General features: G+C 39.0%; 2 protein-coding genes across 6 annotated transcripts; one reads left to right on the plus strand and one right to left on the minus strand.

Moving 5' to 3' along the window:
* Positions 1-7,339: 7,339 nt before the first annotated feature.
* On the minus strand, positions 7,340-7,980 carry CUNH11orf71 (chromosome unknown C11orf71 homolog). The gene has a single exon (XM_064375305.1). It carries the CDS (start codon positions 7,799-7,801, stop codon positions 7,475-7,477), a length of 327 nt encoding a protein of 108 aa, XP_064231375.1. The 5' UTR covers positions 7,802-7,980; the 3' UTR covers positions 7,340-7,474.
* A 95-nt stretch (positions 7,981-8,075) lies between these two features.
* RBM7 (RNA binding motif protein 7) lies at positions 8,076-17,862 on the plus strand. Of its 5 annotated transcripts, none has more exons than XM_064375432.1 (5): positions 8,076-8,235; positions 9,181-9,343; positions 10,349-10,436; positions 13,537-13,630; positions 15,045-17,862. In XM_064375432.1, the coding sequence occupies exons 1-5, from the start codon at positions 8,140-8,142 to the stop codon at positions 15,396-15,398; spliced, it is 795 nt and encodes a 264-aa protein (XP_064231502.1). In that variant the 5' UTR covers positions 8,076-8,139; the 3' UTR covers positions 15,399-17,862. The 5 variants fall into 5 exon arrangements, with proteins under 5 accessions (XP_064231502.1, XP_064231503.1, XP_064231505.1 ...); XM_064375433.1 differs by having other exon boundaries at positions 13,540-13,630; XM_064375434.1 differs by lacking the exon at positions 8,076-8,235 and adding an exon at positions 8,290-8,485.
* The last annotated feature ends 6,081 nt before the right edge of the window (positions 17,863-23,943 follow it).

The following is a 23,943-nucleotide window of genomic DNA, read 5'->3' on the forward strand; positions in this document are numbered from 1 at the left end:
ATTAAATATTGTGGCCCGGCACGGTGGCTCATGCCTGTAATCCCAACAGTTTGGGAGGCCGAGACTGGCAGATCACTTGAGCCCAGGAATTCAAGACAGGCCTGGGCAAAATGGCAAAACCCTGTCTCTACAAAAAAATTAGCTAGGGGCCAGGAGCTGTGATTTATGCTTGTAATCCCAACCCAACACTTTGGGAGGCCAAGGTGAGTGGATCACTGGAGGTTAGGAGTTCGAGACCAGTCTGGCCAACATGGTGAAATCCCGTCTCTACTAAAAATACAAATTTAGTCAGGTGCTGTGGTGGACACCTATAATCCCAGCTACTGAGAAGGCTGAGGCAGGAAAATGTCTTGAACCCTCAGGTGGAGGTTGCAGTGAGCCGAGATCATGCCACTGCATTTCAGCCTGGGCGACAGAGTGAGATTCCATCTCAAAACAACAACAACAAAATTAACTGGATATGGTGGTGTGTGCCTGTATAGTCCCAGCTACTGGGGAAGCTGAGGTGGCAGAATTAGATGAGACAAAAAAGTCAAGGCTGCAGTGAGCCATGATTACGCCACTGCACTCCAGCCTGGGCAACAGAGCAAGACCCTGTCTCAAAAAAAAAAAAAAAAAAAAAAAAAAAAGCATCTTTTTAAGAAAAAAAAAAAACTGTTAGCCACAGAGAATCTCATGCCAGATCTGCCCACCGGCCACTCTAGCATGATAAGTGGTATTTCATAGTTAACAAGTGAATACTCCCTCCTCCACTAAATAGTTTTGTGCCCTTAGGCAGTTACTAAAATTCTCTGCAACTAAGGCCTGAAGGCTACATCTAGCCCTCTGCTAGTTTTGTACAGCTTTTTAGCTAAGAATGGTTGATACATTTATAAATGCTTGGAAGAACTACCGTTAACCACTGTTATTGAACTGTGAACGGCTTCAGAAATTAGCTTTTGCTGCAGACTTATGTTTCTAATACCTAAAATTATAAGGCAAAACAGCTCTTACATGCCACACTTATATGGTGATAAAGTCATTTCAACAAAAATTAACATTGTTTGAACACCAGCATCTCAAACTGCTTTATGCCTTCCTATATGTTAAAAGTTAAAACAAGAAGCAAGATCTCCATACCCACGCACATTTGCAGTAGATAAATTTTACAAGCTCAAAGTAGAGGTCTAATAGTGTCTTTTAGACCTGGACGTAAGTGCAAAGAAAATGTTCACAATTCAAAATCCATTTAACTGTGCAATTGAAGAGCTTCTACTTCAATTGGTAGCAATTAATCTGCAATGTAATGACAGGCTAAAAGGCAAATATTAAGAGAAAAATGTAATAGAATTGTATAAATGCCTTCCCAACGATGAATATGTTCAATTAAAATCATATGCCTGTGGATTCATATCAGTATTTGTCAGTACCTAACTGTATGAAAAGACATTTTGAAGATGAAATACATAAAATCTCATTTAAAATCAGTATTTATAGATGAACATTTGCTATTGATTTTGATGATAAAGAACACTTAACTTTGTCTTAAGTTAAATGGTATCCCTCCAAAAAGACTTCCATCTTTTCCTTGAAAGCATTTGCACTACAAAAAAAAATTGTATTCAATTAGTATTATACTTTGAATTTCATTAGAACAAATTTTGTGAAAGTTTGCTTTCTCTCTTGTTACGTAAGTTTACATAAGAGCTTCGATTTTGCCTCTTGGACCACAAAGTCTAAAATATTTACTACCTAGGTCTTCAGAAAATGTTTGCCAGTCCTTGTAATAACATGATTGTGAAGATTAAATAAAAGAATCCTTGTGAAAGTGGTTAGCAGCAAACTAGAATATAGTATAGTTGATAGTATAGTTTTGTTTTGTTTTTTTTGGAGACGGAGTTTCGCTCTTGTTACCCAGGCTGGAGTGCAATGGCGCCATCTCGGCTCACCGCAACCTCCGCCTCCTGGGTTCAGGCAATTCTCCTGCCTCAGCCTCCTGAGTAGCTGGGATTACAGGCACGCGCCACCATGCCCAGCTAATTTTTTGTATTTTTAGTAGAGACGGGGTTTCACCATGTTGACCAGGATGGTCTTGATCTCTTGATCTCGTGATCCACCCGCCTCGGCCTCCCAAAGTGCTGGGATTACAGGCGTGAGCCACTGCGCCCGGCTACTAATCTAGATGGATAAAAGTTTGACAAAAAATGAGAAGGATCAAGTGATTTAATTAAGGAGACTAGAATAGGCATAGGCACAGATGTAGAGAAGAGCAGCAACCACCTGGGGGAATTAAGGAGAAAAGGCTGGCAATGCAGCTTGGTCAGATTATGCAAAGCCTTAAATGTCTGTTTTTGAAGTGTGCAATGTATTAGAGTTACACTGCTTCGGTGACTCTCAGGTCTTTGGGAAGTTGAAGGCAATATTTTCTTCCTCTGATTTAGCAGTGCATTTTGAAGTAGGGCAGCCTTCAGATATTCTAGTGAAATAAGGAGCCAAGTAAACTGTTACTTTAAAAAGAAAATACATTATTAGCATTGTTAAGATAACACTTGCACCCACCTGTATTCATCAGGGGATGTTCCTAATGTCTGTCATCAATAACAATGCCAATTTTGATCCTCAGTGTCTAGGGAATCCCTTCTCCCACCCACTTGCCAAAGACATTGATAGGTATGGGTCATCACGTGCAGTAAAGACAGGGTTGAACCTTATCAAACCAGGAGTGAGAAAACCAGCCTATCTGCCTAATGGATGACATTGTTTGTTTGTTTAGAGGGAGTCTCCCTCTGTTGGCCAGGCTGGAGTACAGTGGTGTGATTATAGTTCACTACATTTCCTCCAACTCCTGGGCTCAAGGGATTCTCCCACCTCCGCCTCCCAAGTAGCTGGGACTACAGGCCCAACCCACCGTGCCCCACTCCTAAAATTCTGGAAGCTTACCAAAATCTGCCACACTATATAAAAATCCATTCCTAATATCTGAAAAATTGGATCCAGTAGGGAGCCAATGGAGCTTTTTAAGTACAGCATTTCTAATTATGTTTCTGTAGAAGAGAGGCTCCTCAGGAAGGCAGTAGCATGCAAATATTTTAAATTTATGGACAAATACATTTGTGAAACACTATTTGAAACAACGCCAAACAGATTTCTTTTTCTGAACCTTTCACATGCCCTTACACATATGGCTCTCGAAGAAGGCGATAAAGCATGCGCTTGTCAAATTCATTGGCCTCATGTCCTTTTTTCAAAGGAGTATCCTGTATTTCTAGTAGAAGTTCTGTAGAATATACTTTGGGAAACAATAAAGTATTAGTTATGTGATCAGGAATATGTGCTTATGTGCTTTAGGAATATTCATTTGGAGGCTACATACATTAAGGATGAAGTAGAGAGACAGAGGCAAAGAAAACAGGCAATATGTCCAGGTAAATATAGTCCAGGTGATAAGAGTGATTACCAAAAGGTAACATAAATACATTGTGAATTTCAATGGGGCAGGACTTTGCAATTGAATGGAAATAGGCAGCAAGGACAGGACACAGGTGGTACAGAGTCACAGTATTCAAACACACATTTTGTTGACTAGAAAAATTTCTTCAAAGAAATTAAGAAAATAAAAGCTGCACCTTAGTGGGATCTGGATAAACTTACCAAGGGAATGAAAGACCTACAATTAATTCTGCTGGAAAGATAGTTGAACCTTACTCTTTTCTTCCAGGTGGACTTTTCGCCCTCCTTTCTTTTTCTTTTCTACCTTCTGTTGGCCCTCTTAAAGTTACCTTTATCACCAGATCTGGCTACTGAGGGAAGCAATGTCATTGGTCTCTTTTTTTCTGTCTCCCAAATGGATATTAAAACAAAACAAAAAATAACTCTTCTTTTTCAGAGTTCTTAAAACTGCTTTTTAGGAGCTTTAGTGCTGATGAATAGAGGAAATAAATATCTTATTAGGACCCCACTTCAACATATGCTAGCCAGTTGCTTAGTATGATGTAAGAAGAAGGGGCAATACAAACAAACTGAAAGTTACAATGGCTTTTTAAAAACTTACAGAAGTGTGATTGTTTGGGACTACTCTTAAATCTCATCTCTTTTAGAATGACAACATGCTATGTTTAATCATTGATATGATATAAAAATTCATTTTGTGCACTAATATATGGATGCTTAATAATATAGTCTGCTCTTGGGAAACTTAGTTGTCCCTGCTTCAGATAATTAAAAAGAGGTTTAGGTTGGTTCGTGCTTCTACAATGTAGTCTTTGTGACTCGAGGGTCACATTGTAACTTGAATGCTACTGCAGAGGTTAAGAACAAGAATTTAGATATCCATTGACTCAGATTTAAAATAATGGAGCATTTATGTAAACAGGGTTCTCCTCTTGCCAAACAAAACATAAACCACATCATTTTCTTTTTTACTCACATACATTATTATTCAACCAAAGCCCTATTCTTGATTACCCCATTCCAGAACAAACAGAAATGAAGTCACTTCTACTTGGTCCTCCCTTGTTTTAGTGCAGTTTTGTGACATTTGTTCCTTCATTTGACACATTTCATCTTCTTTTCCCTCACAAGCTAAAAAATACGCTTCCAAGGCATATTTAATGCTGAATCATTTTGTAGGTGATAATTATATGAGCCAACTGGTCTGCCTGTCACCTTAGCATAATTGATAGCACTCTCTTCCACTCCCAAGTGCCTCATTTGCCGATATGGTCACCCGATATGTCATACCTAATTTTTCTCTTCTCATCCCCCAATTTCCCATTTCCAATTTTAACCACATTTATTTTTTAAGGCATAGGATTATATACTAAATTGGGAAAAAACGAAGAAGTCATCTAGTTGTATTTCACACTATGAGAATTCCTTTGACAAAATCCTTCATAGGATGCCCCTATCTGAACTTTCTGGCAGCTAATTCGTTACCTTTTGAGGTGGTATTTTCCACTACTAGGCATCGCCCCCTTTTTTTTTCTGAGACAGTCTTGCTCTGTCGCCTAGGCTGGAGTGCCCTGGCATGACTCAGGTCACTGCAACCTCCACCTCCTGGGTTCAAGCAATTCTCCTGTCTCAGCTTCCTGAGTAGCTGGGATTACAGGCACACACCACCAGACCTGGCTAATTTTTGTATTTTTAGTAGAGACGGGGTTTCACCATGCTGGTCAGGATAGTCTAGAACTCCTGACCTCATGATCCACCCACCTCAGTCTCCCAAAGTGCTAGGATTACAGGTGTGAGTCATCACGCCCGGCCACTACTAGTCATCTCTAAGTTTTAAGAAAGTCTTTATCTTCAGCTTTAATTTTATTCTTCTTCCCCAGTCTGAAACTCTGGTTATAGTTTGGAATTCCTTTCTCAACCATGAGTTTTTGTAATGCCCCAGTTAAGGCATCAATTGTATATTATAAACTAACTTCTTTTTAGTTATTTGAAATATTAGTTACATATTACCCTTGGGAAAATTGAGAAAATAGTTACTCAAGTCATTTTTTTGCATTCAGATGAGGCACCTCATTTGAAAGGCTGCAGGGCTCTATCATTTAGTAGCTGTATGACCTTGGAAAGTTTATTTTATCCCCTTCAGGCTGTTTTTCAGCAACAAAATGAAAGTAAAATACCCCTCTTACGGGCTGCTGTGAGAATCAAGTAACAAAGCTCCTTAGGAACAGAGACTTTATCATGCTTACCACTTTATTCTAAGTGTTTACTGCAGGCAGTAGCAAGTAAGAGTAAGTTCTCAATAAATCTCTCTATAAACAATAAAAAGTCCTAGCACATTGACTTGCACATAGCACTCAATAAAAGGTAGCTATTACTATTCTTTCATTCTTCCTATGATCTTGTTTCTAGAATTCTCACTCTCTTATGGAAGTTACCTTGTTTAATCAACATTCTTCTTAAAATGTAGTTCTTTTTTTTTTTTTGAGATGGAGTTTCGCTCTTGTTACCCAGGCTGGAGTGCAATGGCGCGATCTCGGCTCGCCGCAACCTCCGCCTCCTGGGTTCAGGCAATTCTCCTGCCTCAGCCTCCCGAGTAGCTGGGATTACAGGCACGCGCCACCATGCCCAGCTAATTTTTTGTATTTTTAGTAGAGACGGGGTTTCACCATGTTGACCAGGATGGTCTCGATCTCTTGACCTCGTGATCCACCCGCCTCGGCCTCCCAAAGTGCTGGGATTACAGGCTTGAGCCACCGCGCCCGGCCTTAAAATGTAGTTCTAACAATTCAGTACTACGTGGTGTATGGGGAGACTGCTTTATCTGAACATAATTATTTTAAGGAAGTCTAAACAAGAGTCTGCTGGAAAAAAGCTAGTCTACCAGCTTATATAAAGAGCAGGTGCTTACAAAACCCATTAACTTTCTCACAATACAACCCTTTAAACACTAAGAGAACAAAAAATATCAGCAAACAAGAAGTGATCATTCAGGTAAGAGAAGAACCAGGATAGTGCAGTATTACGGAAAGCCACTGCAACCAATAGTTAGGTTTATTACTGTACCTAATAAACAGGCCAGTGTGGTGATTCCTATTCACTTAGTAGCCTCCCCATCTAGAATATACTCTGTGATCTTTTTTGATGGCCAGACTGTGTAAAGTTCATACACAGTGTTTACTCCAGGGATCCCCAGATATTGTTAGTTGAATGAGTAAACACAGATTTCAAGGAGGGCGCTACAGTGAGCAGATGAACAGCTTTCTGATAGGAGATTGTACAACTAATGTTTTCACCAGTGTATTTTAGGACAGCAGATTCAGATTAAGGCGCTGGGATTGAATGCAAATAGTAAAATTACAAATATAAAGGAAAAAATTTATTTGGAACCTTTGCCAAAGAAAGAAAAGTAAATTGATTTAATAATTTGAAAGAACAGTAAGGTTTAGGTTTTGTTCTTATTTTTAGTGTGACTGAGATTGGAGTTTGTAGACATATCTGAAAAAAAAAGTGAAGGGGAGATGGAAGATGGTAAATGCTGAGGAAAAGATGGAAGGATAAGTCAGTGTAATAAAAAGGAGCATTTCTTTTTCGCCAACAGAAGTGAAGGTAAAGTGTCTGAGTTAAAGAGGTAGACAGGAAGCTGGAATTTTGGGATTCCTTGTTGGAAAGATGTGAACAAAAGGTGAATGAAAGGATTGATCTCCCGGGAGGGTGGTCCCATCAGCTTGGCTTTGAGACGACCTAAGAAAATCCCTTCCATCCCCCCTTCCCTGATCCAATCATTCTGGCTGCATAAAACCACCTGAATCAATCAACTGTTACACTTCCGTTAGTGCTAGGATACATTCATATAACTCCCACGTATTATATTAAATGAAAATAAATCTATCTAAAAATAAGACAAGATTGCTGTTACACCAACAAAGGATTTTAAAGAGGCGTGTTTACAAGCTAATTGAGGGCCAGAGGAAAGGAGTTCGTTTAAACTGAAAGTCGAGCTGCGATGACACCTCTAATGAAATCAAACGCTGTTGCAGCACACTTCTTAAAAGAGACTGGATTTAACGCCAGGTATCGGGTAGGGTGAGAATCGGGCGTGGCGGCTGCGGCTCCGGCTCCGGCTCCGGCTCCGGCTCCGGCTCCGGCTCCAGCCCCGGCCCCCACCATTCACTCGACGGCTCTCCGCCCGAACGCTTGGTTGCACAGCCTGCCGAGGTTCTAGATGAACTGCCTCGGGCCTGGAAACAAGGAAGCCGTCTCCAGAGACCATCGCCAACGCTGACGCCGGCGGGCTGAGGTCGCCGTGGGAAAAGCGGTAGGTCACCCTGCTTCTCTGATCACCGGCGGACAGGGACACACTGTTTAGGGCCATCTTGAAACACTGCCTGCAGCATGTGCGTTACGTCCCTTGGTCAAGGCAGGCCCTTCGCGGCTCCCTAGATCAGTCCAGCCTGTCTCGGACCCCGCAACTAACCACACCAGAAGCCATAACTGGGCCGGCGAAAGAGCAAGAAGCCGCCTTGCCTTTAGCGAGCGCCACCCTCGCGAGCATGCGCAGTCCGTCCGCGCACGTCGATGCCCAGAGTGCAAGCGCAACGGGCGTTTACGTCGGTGACGCAAGGGAGCGTGAGGACGTGGGGCTTCCGAGATTGCGCAGTGAGTGTGTCGGCCTCGACCCTTTGGCCAGGTTAGGGAGGGGGCGACGTTGAGATGGGGGCGGCGGCGGCGGAAGCGGATCGCACTCTCTTTGTGGGCAACCTTGAAACGAAAGTCACCGAGGAGCTCCTTTTCGAGCTTTTCCACCAGGTAAGCGTCTGGGATCGGCCCTTTTGCCTTTCGTTTTTCCGTCTGGCCTAGGGCCCGGCCCAGCGGCCACCCCTTCTTCTTTGCGCGAACTCGGCCTTCTGGGGACCGGACGGGTGGCTGTTTGAGGGTGAAGGGCGCGTCTGGGTTGGGAAACGCTCGCTGGGTGTCGCTTTCCTGGAAGATCTTGCTTCGTTTAGGCCAGAAGTGACGACTAAAGGTGGTGGAGGGATCCTCGGTCAAGCTTCCCGTGGTAGAGATCCAGGGGTCCTTAGGGACATAGTGCGTGTGTAGGGTCTTCGTTGAGCAGTGCTTTTTCTTATTTCTCCTGTTCTCATCTTCCTCTTAGGATAATTTGCCTTTGGTTTATCTGACTGGGAACGTAATATTGTAATTTATTTGTGTTTGTTTTCCCTTAAAGTTTGCTTATAAAATTGCAGCATTATTAAAATACATAAAATAAAATCGTAAGTACTCCGTAGAAAAACAGCATTTTAGTGTTGCTGTATTAAAATGTGTGATAGATTCTGAGTATCCCATTCCCCCTAGCCCTATCCCCTAATAACTGGTATTGTTTGATTAATCAATGCAAAAGTCAGTTTTTAGTCCAAGAAAATCGTTCTGTTGTTCTTGATAAATGTTCATTTTCACGGAGTGGCAAAATAATGGCGATTGGTCACTATGTTAAGAAGCCATACAGTGCTGTGATTTGCAAAAGTGATGGTGTTTCCAGTACCTTACGGGCCCCCTTCCCCAAATAAGTAAATCTAATGTTCAGTCATAACTAGGATGTTTACTGTAGCCAAAATAGAAATCGGTGCATCAGTTTTAAACGAAGTTTCTGATTACATTTCTGTTGTTTTTAAACTTTATCATCTCTTATTTGTAAAATTCGAGTATTTTCCGTTAGTTGCTTTATTTACATTCTAAATGCCTTTTTGTTTGTAGGCTGGGCCAGTAATAAATGTGAAAATTCCAAAAGATAAGGATGGCAAACCAAAGCAGTTTGCATTTGTGAATTTCAAACATGAAGTATCTGTTCCTTATGCAATGAATCTACTTAATGGAATCAAACTTTATGGAAGGCCTATCAAAATTCAATTTAGATCAGGTAACTGTCCAATGAGGTTAGGGGGGCATTGTTTCCTGCTGTTTTTAAATTTATTATTAATTTTAAAGAACCTCTTATTTGTAGATGAAACTGCTTTCTTAAGCATTGTGAATAGCAAACTTTATATATCCCTGAAAACGGGTAACATTGACAGATTTTGAAATTATAATTTTAAAACTGAGCTTAAAATTTCATTTTGGGTTAGTGAAAAGAACATAAACTGTATCACTAAGAGAGTTGGGCTTGAGTGCCCTGAAAAGAGCTAGGTTTATTTTCTGAAAATACTTCTAGCTGCTTTGTAATTACTTTTATATGTTTTGATTCTTGATCATGTGAGGATGAAACTTTCTATGTATCCAGTCTTACAATTTACGGTGGTGATTAGAAAAATGTAGTCAGATTGGATATTTATGGGATGCTTTGTTTTGCTTATCCGATATTATACACTTATAATGTTCACTCTGATGAAACTGTAAAGCGGTCTACAGCAGTTTGAGACTTTTTGTTTGTTTGTTTTTTGAAACAGAGTCTCAAACAGAGTCTTGCTGTTGCCCAGGCTGGAGTGCAGTAGTGTGATCTCGGCTCACTGCAACCTCCGCCTCCCAGGTTCAAGTGATTCTTTTGCCTCAGCCTCCTGAGTAGCTAGAATTACAGGTGCGTGCCACCACGCCCAGCTAGTTTTCATATTTTTAATAGAGATGGGGTTTCACCATGTTGGTCAGGCTGGTCTCGAACTCCTGACTTCATGATCCTCATGACTCCTGACCTCGTGATCCTCATGACTCCTGACCTCGTGATCCTCGTGACTCCTGACCTTGTGATCCGCTCGACCTCTCAGAGTGCTGGAATTACAGGCAACAGGCATGAGCCAACGTGCCTGGCCAGCAGTTTGAGATTTTTCTCTTTTAGACTGTGTTTACCTTTTTGGAGTGATTTCAAGTGGGAAGACATAATTTCAAATTAAATTTTCTATCAAGAATAATTTTTCAAATTATTTCATTTTAGGAAGTAGTCATGCATCGCAAGATGTCAGTTTGTCATATCCCCAGCATCATGTTGGAAATTCAAGCCCTACCTCCACATCTCCTAGCAGGTAATATTTCTCACTTATTGTTAAGATCATTTATCAGGAATTCTTATAGGGAATAGCCTCAAAACACATGAGTAAATAGTTTCCTTTTTTGTGGTCCTATGTCTTTATTCTTCTGCTGTATTACTTGCCTTTTGGGGTTATTGTTATATATCTATTCTAAGGGGGCTATAGACAAACTCATTGTATATAGTTCCCTTAAAATAGATACTTACATAAGTGTATGTTTATTTGTAGCAACATAACCATACCCACATACATATGTGTACAGTACATGTATACACTTGAAACAAAATTTCTCAAAACATTATTTACCCTCACTACTTGCATTTCTATTTTCTATTTTACTTCATTTTTTAAAATTTTATATTTATTTTACAATCGTTAATTGGTTGTTACTTACAGTTGAAAAATACCAGTTAGTCAGCAGACTACTGGAGTAAGAATTCCTAGAATTGGATTCTAGGTCTGCCTCTGTCAGTTGTATAATCTTGAGCTAGTCTCCTTTCTTTAGTCCCATCTTCCCATGTGTAAGGAAAAGAAGTTGAATTAAATGATTTGTAAAATCCCTTCAGGTACTGAGTATTAGAAGGTATCATATTTACTTAAATAATTTTATTTGTTTTGGGGAGGTTAATATTTTACCAGGGACAGTTTTTTCCTGGTATATCCATAGAGCTATTTAAGAGTCATTTAAGAAAGATTTAATAAATACCTGCCATATGTCAGGTTCTTCACCAAATCTTTTACATATATGATTTCATTTATTCCTCACAGCAGTTTTATGAGGGTAGGGATTATTTTTATCTCTACCTTATATATGAAGGGAAATGAAGAATGGAGGTTAACTTGCTCAGGTTTAGTGGGCTGGGATTCAGACCCAGGCAGTATAGTGTAGTTAATAAGCCCAACCACTCTGGGGAGGAGCTTTAAGTCTAAATGAAGACAGGTATTATATATATTTTTGCGACTACCTATTCGATTACTGTAATAAGCTCTCTAAAGTTAAAGAGTAGAAAGGGCACTGAGAAAATTTTAAGAGAAGGAGATGATATAGAGGAATGTGGAACTGAAGGAAGCCAGTGTACGTAGATCATAATGAATGAAAATGGAGAGCAGTAGGGGATATTGGTAGATAGTCTGGAGAGGGTCTTGTAAACTATTATCAGGATTTTGAGGTTTTACCCTAAAATAGAGTAGGAAGGCAATGAAATGTTTTAGGTAGAATACTGATAGGAACAAGTTTATACTTTAAGAGTTGTTTGGTTGCAATGGGAGAATGGACTGGAGGGCACAAGTGTGAAAATACAGCAGTGAGGATTTGGTTGCAGGGTATTGATAGTGGTAGCAGTGTAGCAAGGAAGCTATTGATGGATGAGATTGATAGTTTAGATTAAGGTGGTGCTATGAGCTAGAGAGAAGTGGATGGATATGAAGAGATACTGGAAGGTGGAATTGTAAGCAAGCAATAGTGCAAAAAGGGTATCCTGGTATTCTTTCTTGCCAGCTGAAGTTAACTAACAGTATTTAAACATTTCTTGGTAAAGCTGGAATTTAAAGCACTTCTGGCCACTTTAATGAAATCTTCAAAGGCATCCTAGCTGGAGGAAAATAAAAAGAAGTTTCCCCCGCAATATCTTGCAGGGTAAAAAAAACCAGGTGCAGTGACCCATACCTGTAGTCCCAGCTACTTGGAAGGCTGTGGTGGGAGGACCACTTGAGGCCTTGAGTTCGGGACCAGCCTAGGCAACATAGCGAGACCCTCTCTTTCTTTAAAGAATTTCTTTGAAAAAAATGTACAAGTAAATACTTTGGTTTTAATCAAAGGCTAGAGAGTTTGTAATTTTTATAATATAAATTGTACTCCCCCCCACTTAGCATACAGATAATATAACCTAATTAGAGAAAACTAAAAATTAAAAGATTCAAACTGTAAGACCAGCCAATTGGTTATTTGATTCTAATGACATTTTAAAATAATTTAAACATTCTTAAAGTGAGTTTTTCTGTAGAGTAAGTTACTCCTATAGGAAGTAAGGAATAAGGTATAAATCCTCAAAAGTAATATCCTATGAATGTTGTAGAACTCTTAATTCCTTACCTCTGAAAACCTTTCTTTTCTGTCTCAGGAAATGTCTACCTAATTGCTCAAGCCAAAAGTCTAGATCTGATCCTTTATTTCTTCTGTTTTCCTCATTCCACATATCTAGTCGATCAAATTCTTTTCATTTTAGTTTTCAATCTAGGTCTTTGCATTAGCTCAGGGACTGACAAATTATTTATAGAAAGGGCTATATAGTTAATGTTTTATTTTTTATTTATTTATTTTTTTGAGATGGAGTTTCACTCTTGTTGCCCAGGCTGGAGTACAGTGGTATGATCTCAGTTCACTGCAACCTCCGCCTCCCAGGTTCAAGTGATTCTCCTGCCTCAGCTTCCTGAGTAGCTGGGATTAGAGGCATGCACCACCACACTCAGCTAATTTTTCTATTTTTAGTAGAGATGGGGTTTCTCCATGTTGGTCAGGCTGGTGTCAAACTCCTGATCTCAGGTAATCCACCCGCCTCAGCCTTCCAAAGCGCTGAAATTACAGGTGTAAGCCACTGCACCTGACCCATAGTTAATATTTTAGACTTTGCAGGAGATACTGTTTCTGTCTCTGCCATTGTAGCACTAAAGTAGTCATAGATAATACAAAACAAGGGTATGACTATGTTCCAATAACACTTTGTTTAGGGAAAACTGAATTTGGCAGTTTGGCCCACTGGCTATAGTTGCTCACCCCTGCGCTAGTCCTTCAGCTGGGAAGGTTTTGCCTCCAGGTAACCTTGGTGTTCAGTTGTCACCTTTTTAGAAAGACAGTCCCTTGCCAGATAAAAGATAGGAGACCTCCTATCTGTTTCACTTCTACTTGATCTTTAATCATACATTTTATCGCTTAAAATCATGAGAAAATATCTTCTTGTCTGTATTCTTATTCTAGCTGCTTGAGAGCAGATACCTTGTCTGTCTTATTCATTCTGACCTTTGAGAAATGTGTTTTGCTTGTGGTTGTCATTTAGTAAATAATTACTGAATGGTTATATGTTGGTTTTACTTTTAGCAGGTACGAAAGAACTATGGATAACATGACTTCATCAGCACAGATAATTCAGAGATCTTTCTCTTCTCCAGAAAATTTTCAGAGACAGGCAGTGGTAGGTTGACTATTTTTCAACTTGAATTGCCAAAAACAAACCATACTTCATTAAAATGTTCCTGTTGTATCAAGTAACTGGTTTTTAATTAACTTTGTTAAGTTGGAGGTTTTATTCCTTTAGTCTTCAAGGCGTAAATGGACTTTTTAGATATCCTTTTCCCAAATTTTTGTTAGACTAGCATGATCTTTTTAGATTGAGCACTCGTTTTAGTTTTCACTGGGCTGAAATATAAACTTAAAAGACTGAAGAAATAGAAGTAAAACTGCTTTTGTACTTGTTTTTCTTTTCAACCATCATTTACTCATTGTCTGATGCTCTTGCACCTTATCCTGAGTGACTTTTCATAAACTTGTGTCTCTAGACCAGTTCCTTTTTGAACTTAACTTTTTTTTTTTTGGTGGTGTAATATCATCATGAGACTAGGCTTAAAACCTTGGCTATCTTTTACTGTTTCATCTTTGTCATCACTTACTCAAATAGGAAGCTATTGGTAACTGTTTGGTGCCTAAATCGTGACCTTGGCTTATAGTCCCCAGGCTTTCATATTTCATAGGTTTGCAAAATGAAATATAAAAGTGAAATTAAATTTGAGAGACCAGTATGAAGCATGTTAACTTTTACGTACATATTGCCTATTTTTCTGATTTTACTGCTGACTATTAAAAATGATCATATAGTAGTATTTATCCACAGGCAGAATTTGGGAACCACTGGTCTAGTCAATGATACCTTCATTTTCCCCACACCAGTTCACCTTGCACACTGTTTCAGAATTAATATTACAATTCTGTTTTGCTTATCTTCTCTGCACATTGACTTTCCATTGTTTGTAAGATAAAGTCACATTTCTGTAGCCCAATTACTAGGGATTCTTATTGTCTGATTCCAGTAAACCCTGTAGTCTTACCTTTAATCATTTGCTACTTACAAGATCTGTAAGCTGTCTCAGCCAGAATTACTTGGTATTTTGTGAACCTGTTCTGTGTTTCCCTGTTATTATTGTTTGTGCAATTGCCTTTTCTTGGAATATCTCCGCTTTAAAATATTTTCTTAAAATATTCCATCCGTTGTTTTAATACCCAGATCATATGTCACATTCATGAAACCTTTCCTAATAATACTGACCTCCTGATTCTTTATATGTTTTTTACACAGTGATTTTGCATTATAATCATTTTGTGTGACTTATTTTAAGTTGCATTCTTGAGGACAAAAAGTAGTCTTTATGTATATATATCTTGTAGGTATACATTGGAATTAATGAAGCTATTGTACTACTTTAGTCATGTTTAATATATGATCCATCTAGGCAACAGTGATTTTATTTTCTTTCATTATCTGTAACTGACCAAATACATATTGGCTTTGCTATCTAGAAGTATTAATATTTCCGCTTTTCTTCTCCCCTCAGATGAACAGTGCTTTGAGACAAATGTCATATGGTGGAAAATTTGCTTCTCCACCTCTGGATCAATCAGGATTTTCACCATCACACAGTCATAGTTTTAACCAGTCTTCAAGCTCCCAGTGGCGCCAAGATACCCCATCCTCACAGCGTAAAGTCAGAATGAATTCTCATCCCTACCTAACAGATAGACATTATAGCCGGGAACAGCGTTACACTGATCATGGGTCTGACCATCATTACAGGGGAGGCAGAGATGATTTTTTCTATGAAGATAGGAATCATGATGGCTGGAGCCATGACTATGATAACAGAAGAGACAGTAGTAGAGATGGAAAATGGCGCTCATCTCGACACTAACACGTGTTAAAAGGACACTGTTTTTATAGGGTCATTTTAGGCCTTTGACTAAGTTGATAAGGAAATAGTTTGTTGAAAAACTGTACAGAGCAGCTTTACAAGTTGTCACATTTCTTTATACATTTTTTAAAGCTACAATTTCATACAAAATGAATTGTGGTTTTATTACAGTAATAACCTTTCACCTCAGGGTTTTATGAAGAGGAAAAGGTTTTATGCAAAAAAAAAAAAGTGCTACAATTCCTAATCATTTTAGACACTTTAGGAGGGGGCAAAGTTGTATGATAAAGCAGATATTTTAATTATTCGTTGTCTTTTTATATTGCAAGAAATTTCTTGCTAGTGAATCAGATTTTGGTGTACATAATAGAAAACATCCAAGTTGGCAGTCTAAAATGGCTACCAGTATTTTGTTAATAAATTCAAAAAGATAACTTTTCAGTGACTCATTTTACTAACATTCTATTTGAGAGGGCTATTGGTTAAGTTTGGGGATAAAGGCATTGCTTAACTTCTTAGATAATTTAGGTATAAATTCTGTGACATGCTCTTGAGCTCTACCCTAGTTGAACATACAAGTATAGATCTACACATACTGTTTCATTCTAAAATTTTAGAAATTGTTCATTAAATCACATTAGAGGTATAATAAGTCACTCAGGAAGTTGAAATATCTCTACATGTATGTTTTTACACTAAAAATACAGAGTTAGCATAAATCCCCTTTTCAGGAAGAACAAAAATGTCAGTACATAGATAAAATGGTAAAATGTTTTACTGAAAGCATACTCCTTTGGAAAAAGATTCATGAAGCCTTTAAGTACTGCCTCTGTTGGTCAAACATTAAAAATTTTAACATTTTCAAAGTGCCCAGGATGCATACAAAGACACATTTAATGGAGATTGTACAGGTAGCTTTTTTGTTTGAACCTTTGAGAAAATCTAATCTTAACAATTTCTAATTTTAAAATTTTAAAATCTTGTTATAACAGAAACTTTTATGTATTAAGATACTGTTTTCCTTTACAGAATTGTTTACAAAAGTTCATTTGTTGAAAAATAAGGATCCTTTTTAATACCACAGCATTTGTACTGTCACTTTTTAATATACTAAAAAAGTATAAAAGGAAGGGTGTGTGTTTTTTTTTTATGTCACTGACTTCAGAGACATTGTATACAAAGAATTACCAACATACTTTTATTCACTGATTGCTTGCTGTTTAGAATGTCAGTTCTTTAATTTTGAGCATCTTGAAATACATCTTTTGTACATATAGAGCATGATGTTTCAGAATCAGATTTTCAGTGACCCCTGGATTATAGTTCAGAGTACTTTAGTTACCTTCAGTGGTCTCTGGGAGTTTTATGTACACTTAGATTTCCTGTTTAAAAATGAACTCAGTTTTTTTGTATCTAAGTAAATGGAGTTATTCAACTACTCAGCAAAGAATTATGATGAAAAATTTGCTTAAGCATTTTCACAGTAGAATTTGTTTCCAATGAGATTATTATTATTGGGTGTCTTACCTATATGAAAACTTATTCAGTAGGTTTGTAGATACTTAACAAAGATGAATACTGCTTTTTTGTTGTTGTTGTTTGATTGTTTTTCGAGACGGAGTCTTGCTGCAACACCCAGGCTGGAGTGCAATGGCTGGATCTCAGCTCACTGCAACCTCCACTTTCTGGGTTCAAGCGATATTCCTGCCTCAGCCTCCCAAGTAGCTGGGATTACAGGCATGCACCACCACGCTTGGCTAATTTTTGTGTTTTTAGTAGAGATGGAGTTTCACCATGTTGGCCAGGCTAGTCTTGAACTCTTGACTTCAAGTGATCCACCCGCCCAGCCTAAGTGCTGGCATTACAGGCATGAACCATTGTGCCCCGCCTAATACTGTTTTATTACAACTTTACCTGTGGTCAGATCCTTTCATGCTGGTTAACAGGTGACCCTGACTCAGAGTAATCTTTTTCAATGACTTTTTGGGGGAAGCTTGTGAAGTTCCGGTGAATCTTCTTTTTCACTTCACGTTCAGTGAGCTGAAAGTAAACCAAACTAAATACATGTAAAGAGACAGGGTGAGACAACCTCAAAAAATTGAATATAGTTGGTGAGACAGCTCCTAAGTACGGGTCGAACATCCCTTTCCAAAATGCTTAGGAAGTGTTTTGGATTCTGGAATATTTGCATTATGCTTGCTGGTTAAGCATCCCAAGTCTGGAAATCCAGAGTGCCCCAATGAACATTTGCCTTGAGTGTCACATCTGTGTTGGCACTCAAAAAGTTTCATGTTTTGGAGCATTTCAGATTTCGGATTTGGGATGCTCCAGCTCCAGCTTTGGGAGAGCTACAAGAACAGAAAGGAAGAAGAGATAATTTTTGTGGGAGAGCAGTTTCTCTGAGTGTTTCCCATGGGATGCTAGTCTCATAAGGTGTTATGCAAAAAAAAAAAAAAAAATCAAATGTTTGCAAGCCATTGTGTATTATTGCGTGACTTTCTCTTAGTCAAAAACAGCACCATAAAATTTCTGTCAAGTACTACAGTAAAGAAATTCCTTTATACTTAACCTAGTATTTTCTTCATTTCCCCATCTAAAATAAAATTTTTATCCCACTTTATAATTTTGTTGTGTGTGCCCACTTTCCCCATACCCACTGCTACCATCTTAGAGCAGGCAATTTTCTCTACAGGATTATTCCAGCAGCACCCTAATGTTTTCGTGCTTCCAGTCTTCTTTCCTCAAATTCATTCCACACTCTTAAAAATTGAAGATGCAAATCTGTCACTCGCCTGAATTAAAGCTTCAGTGGCCTCTGACTTAAGTACAAAATTCTCAACCTAATATGACCCCTATTTGGCATCTGCTACTTCAGTCTCCTCTGATGACTTCACTGCTTTAGTCCTCATAGTAACTGTCCTTCACTGCTCAATCTATGCACTACTTCCATTAGAAAGTCTCTTCAGGACTTGCTTTTAAGGTATGTTAGGTGGCATTTCATGAGTATTTAGTTTTGGGTTAATTCACCCCATTAGTGAGGCAAGACTTTTGAATAATAGGTAGATGCCTCCTGAGTTATGAAATAACCCATTCTGGCTAGTAGGAACAGACACTGATTCTGGTCACATGTGAAGGCTAAGAAATATTCCCTCTGATTCTTTTGGGAAATCCTTTCTCCGTCTTTAGGTAGTTTCTTCAAACCTGTACACTGATCAGCTCTCTCATGAATATTGGAGAAAACCTGCAGGTCTCTAGGACTTCTCTCCCTGTGCAACTTGCCGCTTTTCAGTGCTGTGTACCAGCCGTCCCAAATGCCTTTGTTTCCCTGGACTCAGCCGTGTCTCCTGAGCTTGTGAGTTTGCCAGGATCTGCCTGCCCTGTCCCCCATCTCCACACACTGCAGCCTGAACATTCCCTCAAGGTAGCAAGGAAGGCAATCATGCTTCATTTGTTTTCTGTTCTCTGGGATCACTGTCCTTTGTTCCTGATGTCTATGGTCTTGTTTTATACCTTTTACCTTTGTGATGGTTGTTTCAGGCAGGAGGGCAAATCTAATCCGTTACTCCATCTTGGCCAGAGGTTGAAGTTAACCCATGGATTTTGATTTGTAATGCCCTCACTCTTCTTCGTTTTTAATAGTCTGTATTTTTTTTTTTTCTTTATGAGATGGAGTCTTGCTCTGTCGCCCAGGCTAGAGTGCAGTGGTGTGATCTCAGCTCCCTGCAACCTCTGCCTCCTGGGTTCAAGTGATTCTCCTGCCTCAGCCTCCTGAGTAGCTGGGATTATAGGTGTGCGCTGCCATGCACAGCTAATTTTTTGTATTTTCAGTAGAGATGGGGATTCAACATGTTGGTCAAGCTGGTCTTGAGCTCCTGACCTCATGATCCACCCACCTCGGCCTCCCAAAGTGCTAGGAATACAGGCATGAGCCACCATGCCCAGCCAATAGTCTGTATTTTTAGTTTTGATTTTTCTCTTTTAACTTTAGATATTGAGAAGAGTCTTTATTTCTAAATGACTTTTTTCCCTCCATTCTTCTGTTGTTATTTCTAATTTCATGGCTTTGTAGACAGAATGTAACCTATGTGATAAAAACCCATAAAGAGACAAACCAGATTGCCACCTGGTTGGTAACAGGATTTTTCTAGGTTGCCTGGCAATGAGTTAGCTGGGCTGAACTGTGGCTCAAGCACACCTCTCCAGAAGATGCCAAGAGAGTCTAGGCCCACATCCAACCTCTCTGGCTGACTCCGTCATATGCTGTGTGACTCCAGCATGGCATTGCATTAGTTGCATGGTATTTGCTTGATGATTTCTTTTCCCAGCTTTTATAATGGTTTCATGGACGTTTGAATAAGATTTGTTTTCTCTGTGTCAAAATTTTATCTTTACAAAATGCTCTCTTACCTGATAAGATTTGTAAACCCAAAAGTCAGACTGAGGGATCATTTAAAAAATAAAAAATTTCTATGCATTTTATTTTAGTTTAATACACAAAAATAAACATTCAGTTGTCAGTCTTTTGATGCAGGGCCAGGACCTTATTTAAATCTTTTTAAGAAAATCTTGAGGCCAGGCGCGGTGGTTCATGCCTGTAATCCCAGTACTTTGGGAGGCCGAGGTGGACAGATCAGGAGTTTGAGATCAGGAGTTTGAGACCAGCCTAGTCAACATAGCAAACCCTCGTCTCTACTAAAAATACAAAAATTAGCTGGGCATGGTGGCAGGCACCTGTAATCCTAGCTACTCGGTAGGCTGAAGCAGAGAGAATCACTTGAACCTGGGAGGCGGACATTGCAGTGAGCCGAGATAGCACCATTGCACTCTAGCTAGCCTGGATGACAGCAAGACTGTCTCACACACACACACACACAAAATTCTTGAGTATACCCATTGAAGTTCAGTCCACTTTTTTGGACTGTACTACCAGACTGCATTGCCTATGATTTCTAATTTGGATTTCTTTATGATGCAAGGCAAATGTAGAGAAACTGGTGGAGTATTCAAATTTTCCAGGTTTCTCACTCAAATCATTTTATAGTTGTCTTATGCATACATATCTGATAGCAAATTTCATAGTGCTCCATCTGTATTGAATCTTTACAAAATATTCAACTAATTTTCTAGTAAGAACTAATGCTTTTTACATTCATATTCTATTAGTTTACATAATATTAAAAATAACATTAATAGGATCTGATGTTAGAAGATCTGGAATAACTTAACTGGGGCGAGAAAAAAGGGGTGAATTATGAAAGTGGCTTACTCCTCTAGCTTTTGCATGTCAAGGGCATTAACATTTGTTAAAGAAAGAATAGAGAACATCAGTTAATCCAATGAATCAGGAATGTGGCATTAAAAGAGCTTCTAATATGATAGATGAAGCTTGCTAATTATATTTTTCAAATCCTTTATATTTTTTCTCTTCTTGATCTCTTAGTTCTGAGAGAGGTGATTTTACTTTCTCATTTTTCTCTGAGTATGTCTGTCAGTTTTTGCCTTATATAACTCCAAGTTATGCTAGATGCAAAAAGAAAGAAAACATTTCTTCATCATGTACTATAAACTTTATTAATGTAAATATCCTTGGTCCATTTTCATTCTTTTAACTTCTAATTCTATTTTGTTTTATATTACTATCATCATGTTTTTATTTTAATTAATATTTGCCTAATATGTCTTTGTCTATTGGTTAAATTTTAGTACTTCTCTGCCATTTGAATTCAGGAGAGTCTCTTATGTTCTGATGTATTCTTGCTATGCTTTCTTGTATGTGTGTGTTTGTGATATTGACCACTTTTCTTTGTTCTTTTTCTTTCCTCTACTGCATTTCATAACTCTTGAGTGCAAACTGTAACCACCTTTCAGAAAAAAAATAGTGCCCAAACTTTACCCCAAAATCTCAGAGGAAGAGAGTAGTATCAGTATTTTTTTTAAAAGACTAATATCTGTTAGGGTTGAAAACTCTAGTATCATACTATTCCTATTCCCATGGTGTTTCCTCTTAAATTCCCGATAATCACAAACATATTTTCTATCAATGGATAGACTGAAACAGTTGTATCAGTCAAGGTAAAAATCAGAGAAGCAGAACAAAGAGTTATCTGGAATAAGAGTCTGATTCTTGGGATTCAACATTATGCAATTGGGATGGCTGGTGGAGCAATCTGCTGGCCTGCATGTGGTGCTGGGGTTGAAGTCACCATGGGTCAGCCAGACCAGCAGTTGGGAAGGAAAGGTGAATAAGAACAAGAGCAGGAACCAACCAAAAACTTCTAGAAAAAAAATGGAGCTTGCTTCTCTCTCTCATTACTCCACCTTAGGTGACTTGGATGGCCTGATGCCTGCAGGAGTAGCTGGCACCCTTAGCTCTAGGGCTGCACATATCTTTGGCCCAGAACACAGAGAAGTTTGAGGAGATGTGGCAGCAGCTGGAGGAGCTGCGGGCTGGGTGCTGCCACATGCCAACAAGGTGAGCCAGGGGATCAGCAACAATGTGCATGAGGTACCACAGTGCCTGGCACCCTGCATTGATCTTCCAGAGGGTAAAAGTTATGCCTGCTACTTCCCTATGACTTCCAAATCTCAAGCAAATTTCTCTTGTGGTCAACTGCATTGCAATTCTGACACTAACTGCTTGGAGTTAGGCCAAATTCCTCAGCCTAAGGGCTCAGTCTTCTTTGAGACTGCTTTCAATTCAAACATCAGCCACATGCTCAGGGATTCCCAGGCCACCCACACTTCAACTGGCTACAAATTCAAGGGTTTCCACTACTTTCTTGCTAGAAAGACTCAGAGAACTTTGGAAAAAGCTATACTTAAGATTATAGATTTATTATAGCAAAAGAAAACACATAAAAACTAGCCAAAAGGGAAGATGCATAGAGTGAGACCCAGGAGGGTCCTGAAGGGGAAGCTTCTATGTTCATTCCCCATCACTGTGTATTACCAGCCAGGGGCATTATCCAAGCTTTAATAGCCAGAGTTTTTACTGGAGTTTCATTACATAGGCATCATTTAATCCTTGGCAATGTGATTGAACTTAATCTCTAGTCCCTTCCAATCCCAATCTATGTCAGATTGATATCACATGGCATAAAGCCCCAACCCTATAATCATATGGTTGACTTTTCTAGCATGGCCAGGCCTCATCTTGAAATATCTAAGGACTCTGTAGGGGTCACCTTTGTAGCATAAATGATCAGGGCTTGCCAGGAATAGCAAAGACACTCCTATCACTTGGGACATTCCAAAAATATAGAGGTTCTCTCCCAGGAACCAGGAACAAAGGCCAGTCAAGTTCTGGCCTTTGTTGGCATTGATGTATAACACCAACTCTAAATGGAAACTAGACAGGGAAGGGAATTCTGGGAACCATAGTTCCACCTCAGCTAAGTAGACACAATACAAAGCCACCACAACAGTATCACATCTGTCTCCCCTGCATTCCACCAAGAAAATAGCTTTAGCAAACTGTTATTAGTCTGTTCTCATGCTGCTATGAAGAGATGGCCGAGACCTGAGACTGGGTAGTTTATAAAGGAAAGAGGCTTAACTGACTTACAGTTTAGCATGGATGGGGAGGCCTCAGGAAACTTACAATCATGGCAGAAGGGGAAGAAAACACGTCCTTCACAAGGCAGCAGGAGAGAGAAGAATGAGAGCCGAGCAAATTAAGAACCTCCTTATAAAACCATCAGATTTGTGAGAACTCACTCTCACAAGAACAGCAGCATGGGGGTAACTGTCCCCATGATTCAATTACCTGCCACCACGTCCCTCCCATGACACATGGGGATTATGGGAATTACACTTCAAGATGAGATTTGGGTGGGAACACAGTCAAACCATATCACATACCTGCACATTCCTTGCTGCTTCTCTTCCACCTCTCACATATAGATCACCTCTAGTGCAATGCTTTAACACAGTCACTTAGATTTTAGTTTCACATAATATTTAAAAATATCCCATCTCATCTAAAAAAGTTGAACTCATAGAAGTAGAGAGTAGAATGGTGGTTACCAGAGCTGGGTGGGGTAGGCAGGGAAAGGGGAGGCATTGGTCAGATGGTACAAAATTTCAGTTAGACTAGAGGAATATATTCTGGTGTACTATTGCACAACATGGTGATTACAGTCAATAATAATGTCTTATGTATTTCAAAATAGGTAAGAGGATTTTAAATGTTCCAAAGATCAAATTCTTAACCATTAGGTTTATTTTAATTACATGTGGCAGCATCGAGCATAGACAAAACTGCTTTTGTAAATTGATGTATGAAATTCTTGTGTTTTATGTTTAAAATAAGAAATTGTTTAGTTTTTATTATTTCAGTAATTTTCCCTCTGTAAATGATAATAGCAAAGATGCCAAGGGTATAACTACTTATGCAACAATTACAGTTATATGCAGTTTATTTTCCCAGTAAATGAAAAGCCAAATTGAACAGAATCATTATTATATTTATCTCGATATTGACTTTTGAAATACAAAGCTCTATTCATATACCATTTTAAAATGTATTTATTTGTGTTGCTTTTAC

Source organism: Aotus nancymaae, unplaced genomic scaffold, assembly GCF_030222135.1.
Source record: "Aotus nancymaae isolate 86718 unplaced genomic scaffold, 86718_ANA_hifiasm-v0.15.2.pri h1tg000012l, whole genome shotgun sequence".
In the NCBI taxonomy this organism is placed as follows: domain Eukaryota; kingdom Metazoa; phylum Chordata; class Mammalia; order Primates; family Aotidae; genus Aotus; species Aotus nancymaae.

Bases quoted from the DNA above. Each gene is read 5' to 3' on its own strand.
- CUNH11orf71 (XM_064375305.1), bottom strand. From the start codon at position 7,801: ATGGCCCTAAACAGTGTGTCCCTGTCCGCCGGTGATCAGAGAAGCAGG.
- RBM7 (XM_064375432.1), top strand. From the start codon at position 8,140: ATGGGGGCGGCGGCGGCGGAAGCGGATCGCACTCTCTTTGTGGGCAAC. The intron at 9,344-10,348 runs GTAACTGTCCAA...ATTTCATTTTAG, and splicing joins CAAAATTCAATTTAGATCAG to GAAGTAGTCATGCATCGCAA. The intron at 10,437-13,536 runs GTAATATTTCTC...TTTTACTTTTAG, and splicing joins ACCTCCACATCTCCTAGCAG to CAGGTACGAAAGAACTATGG.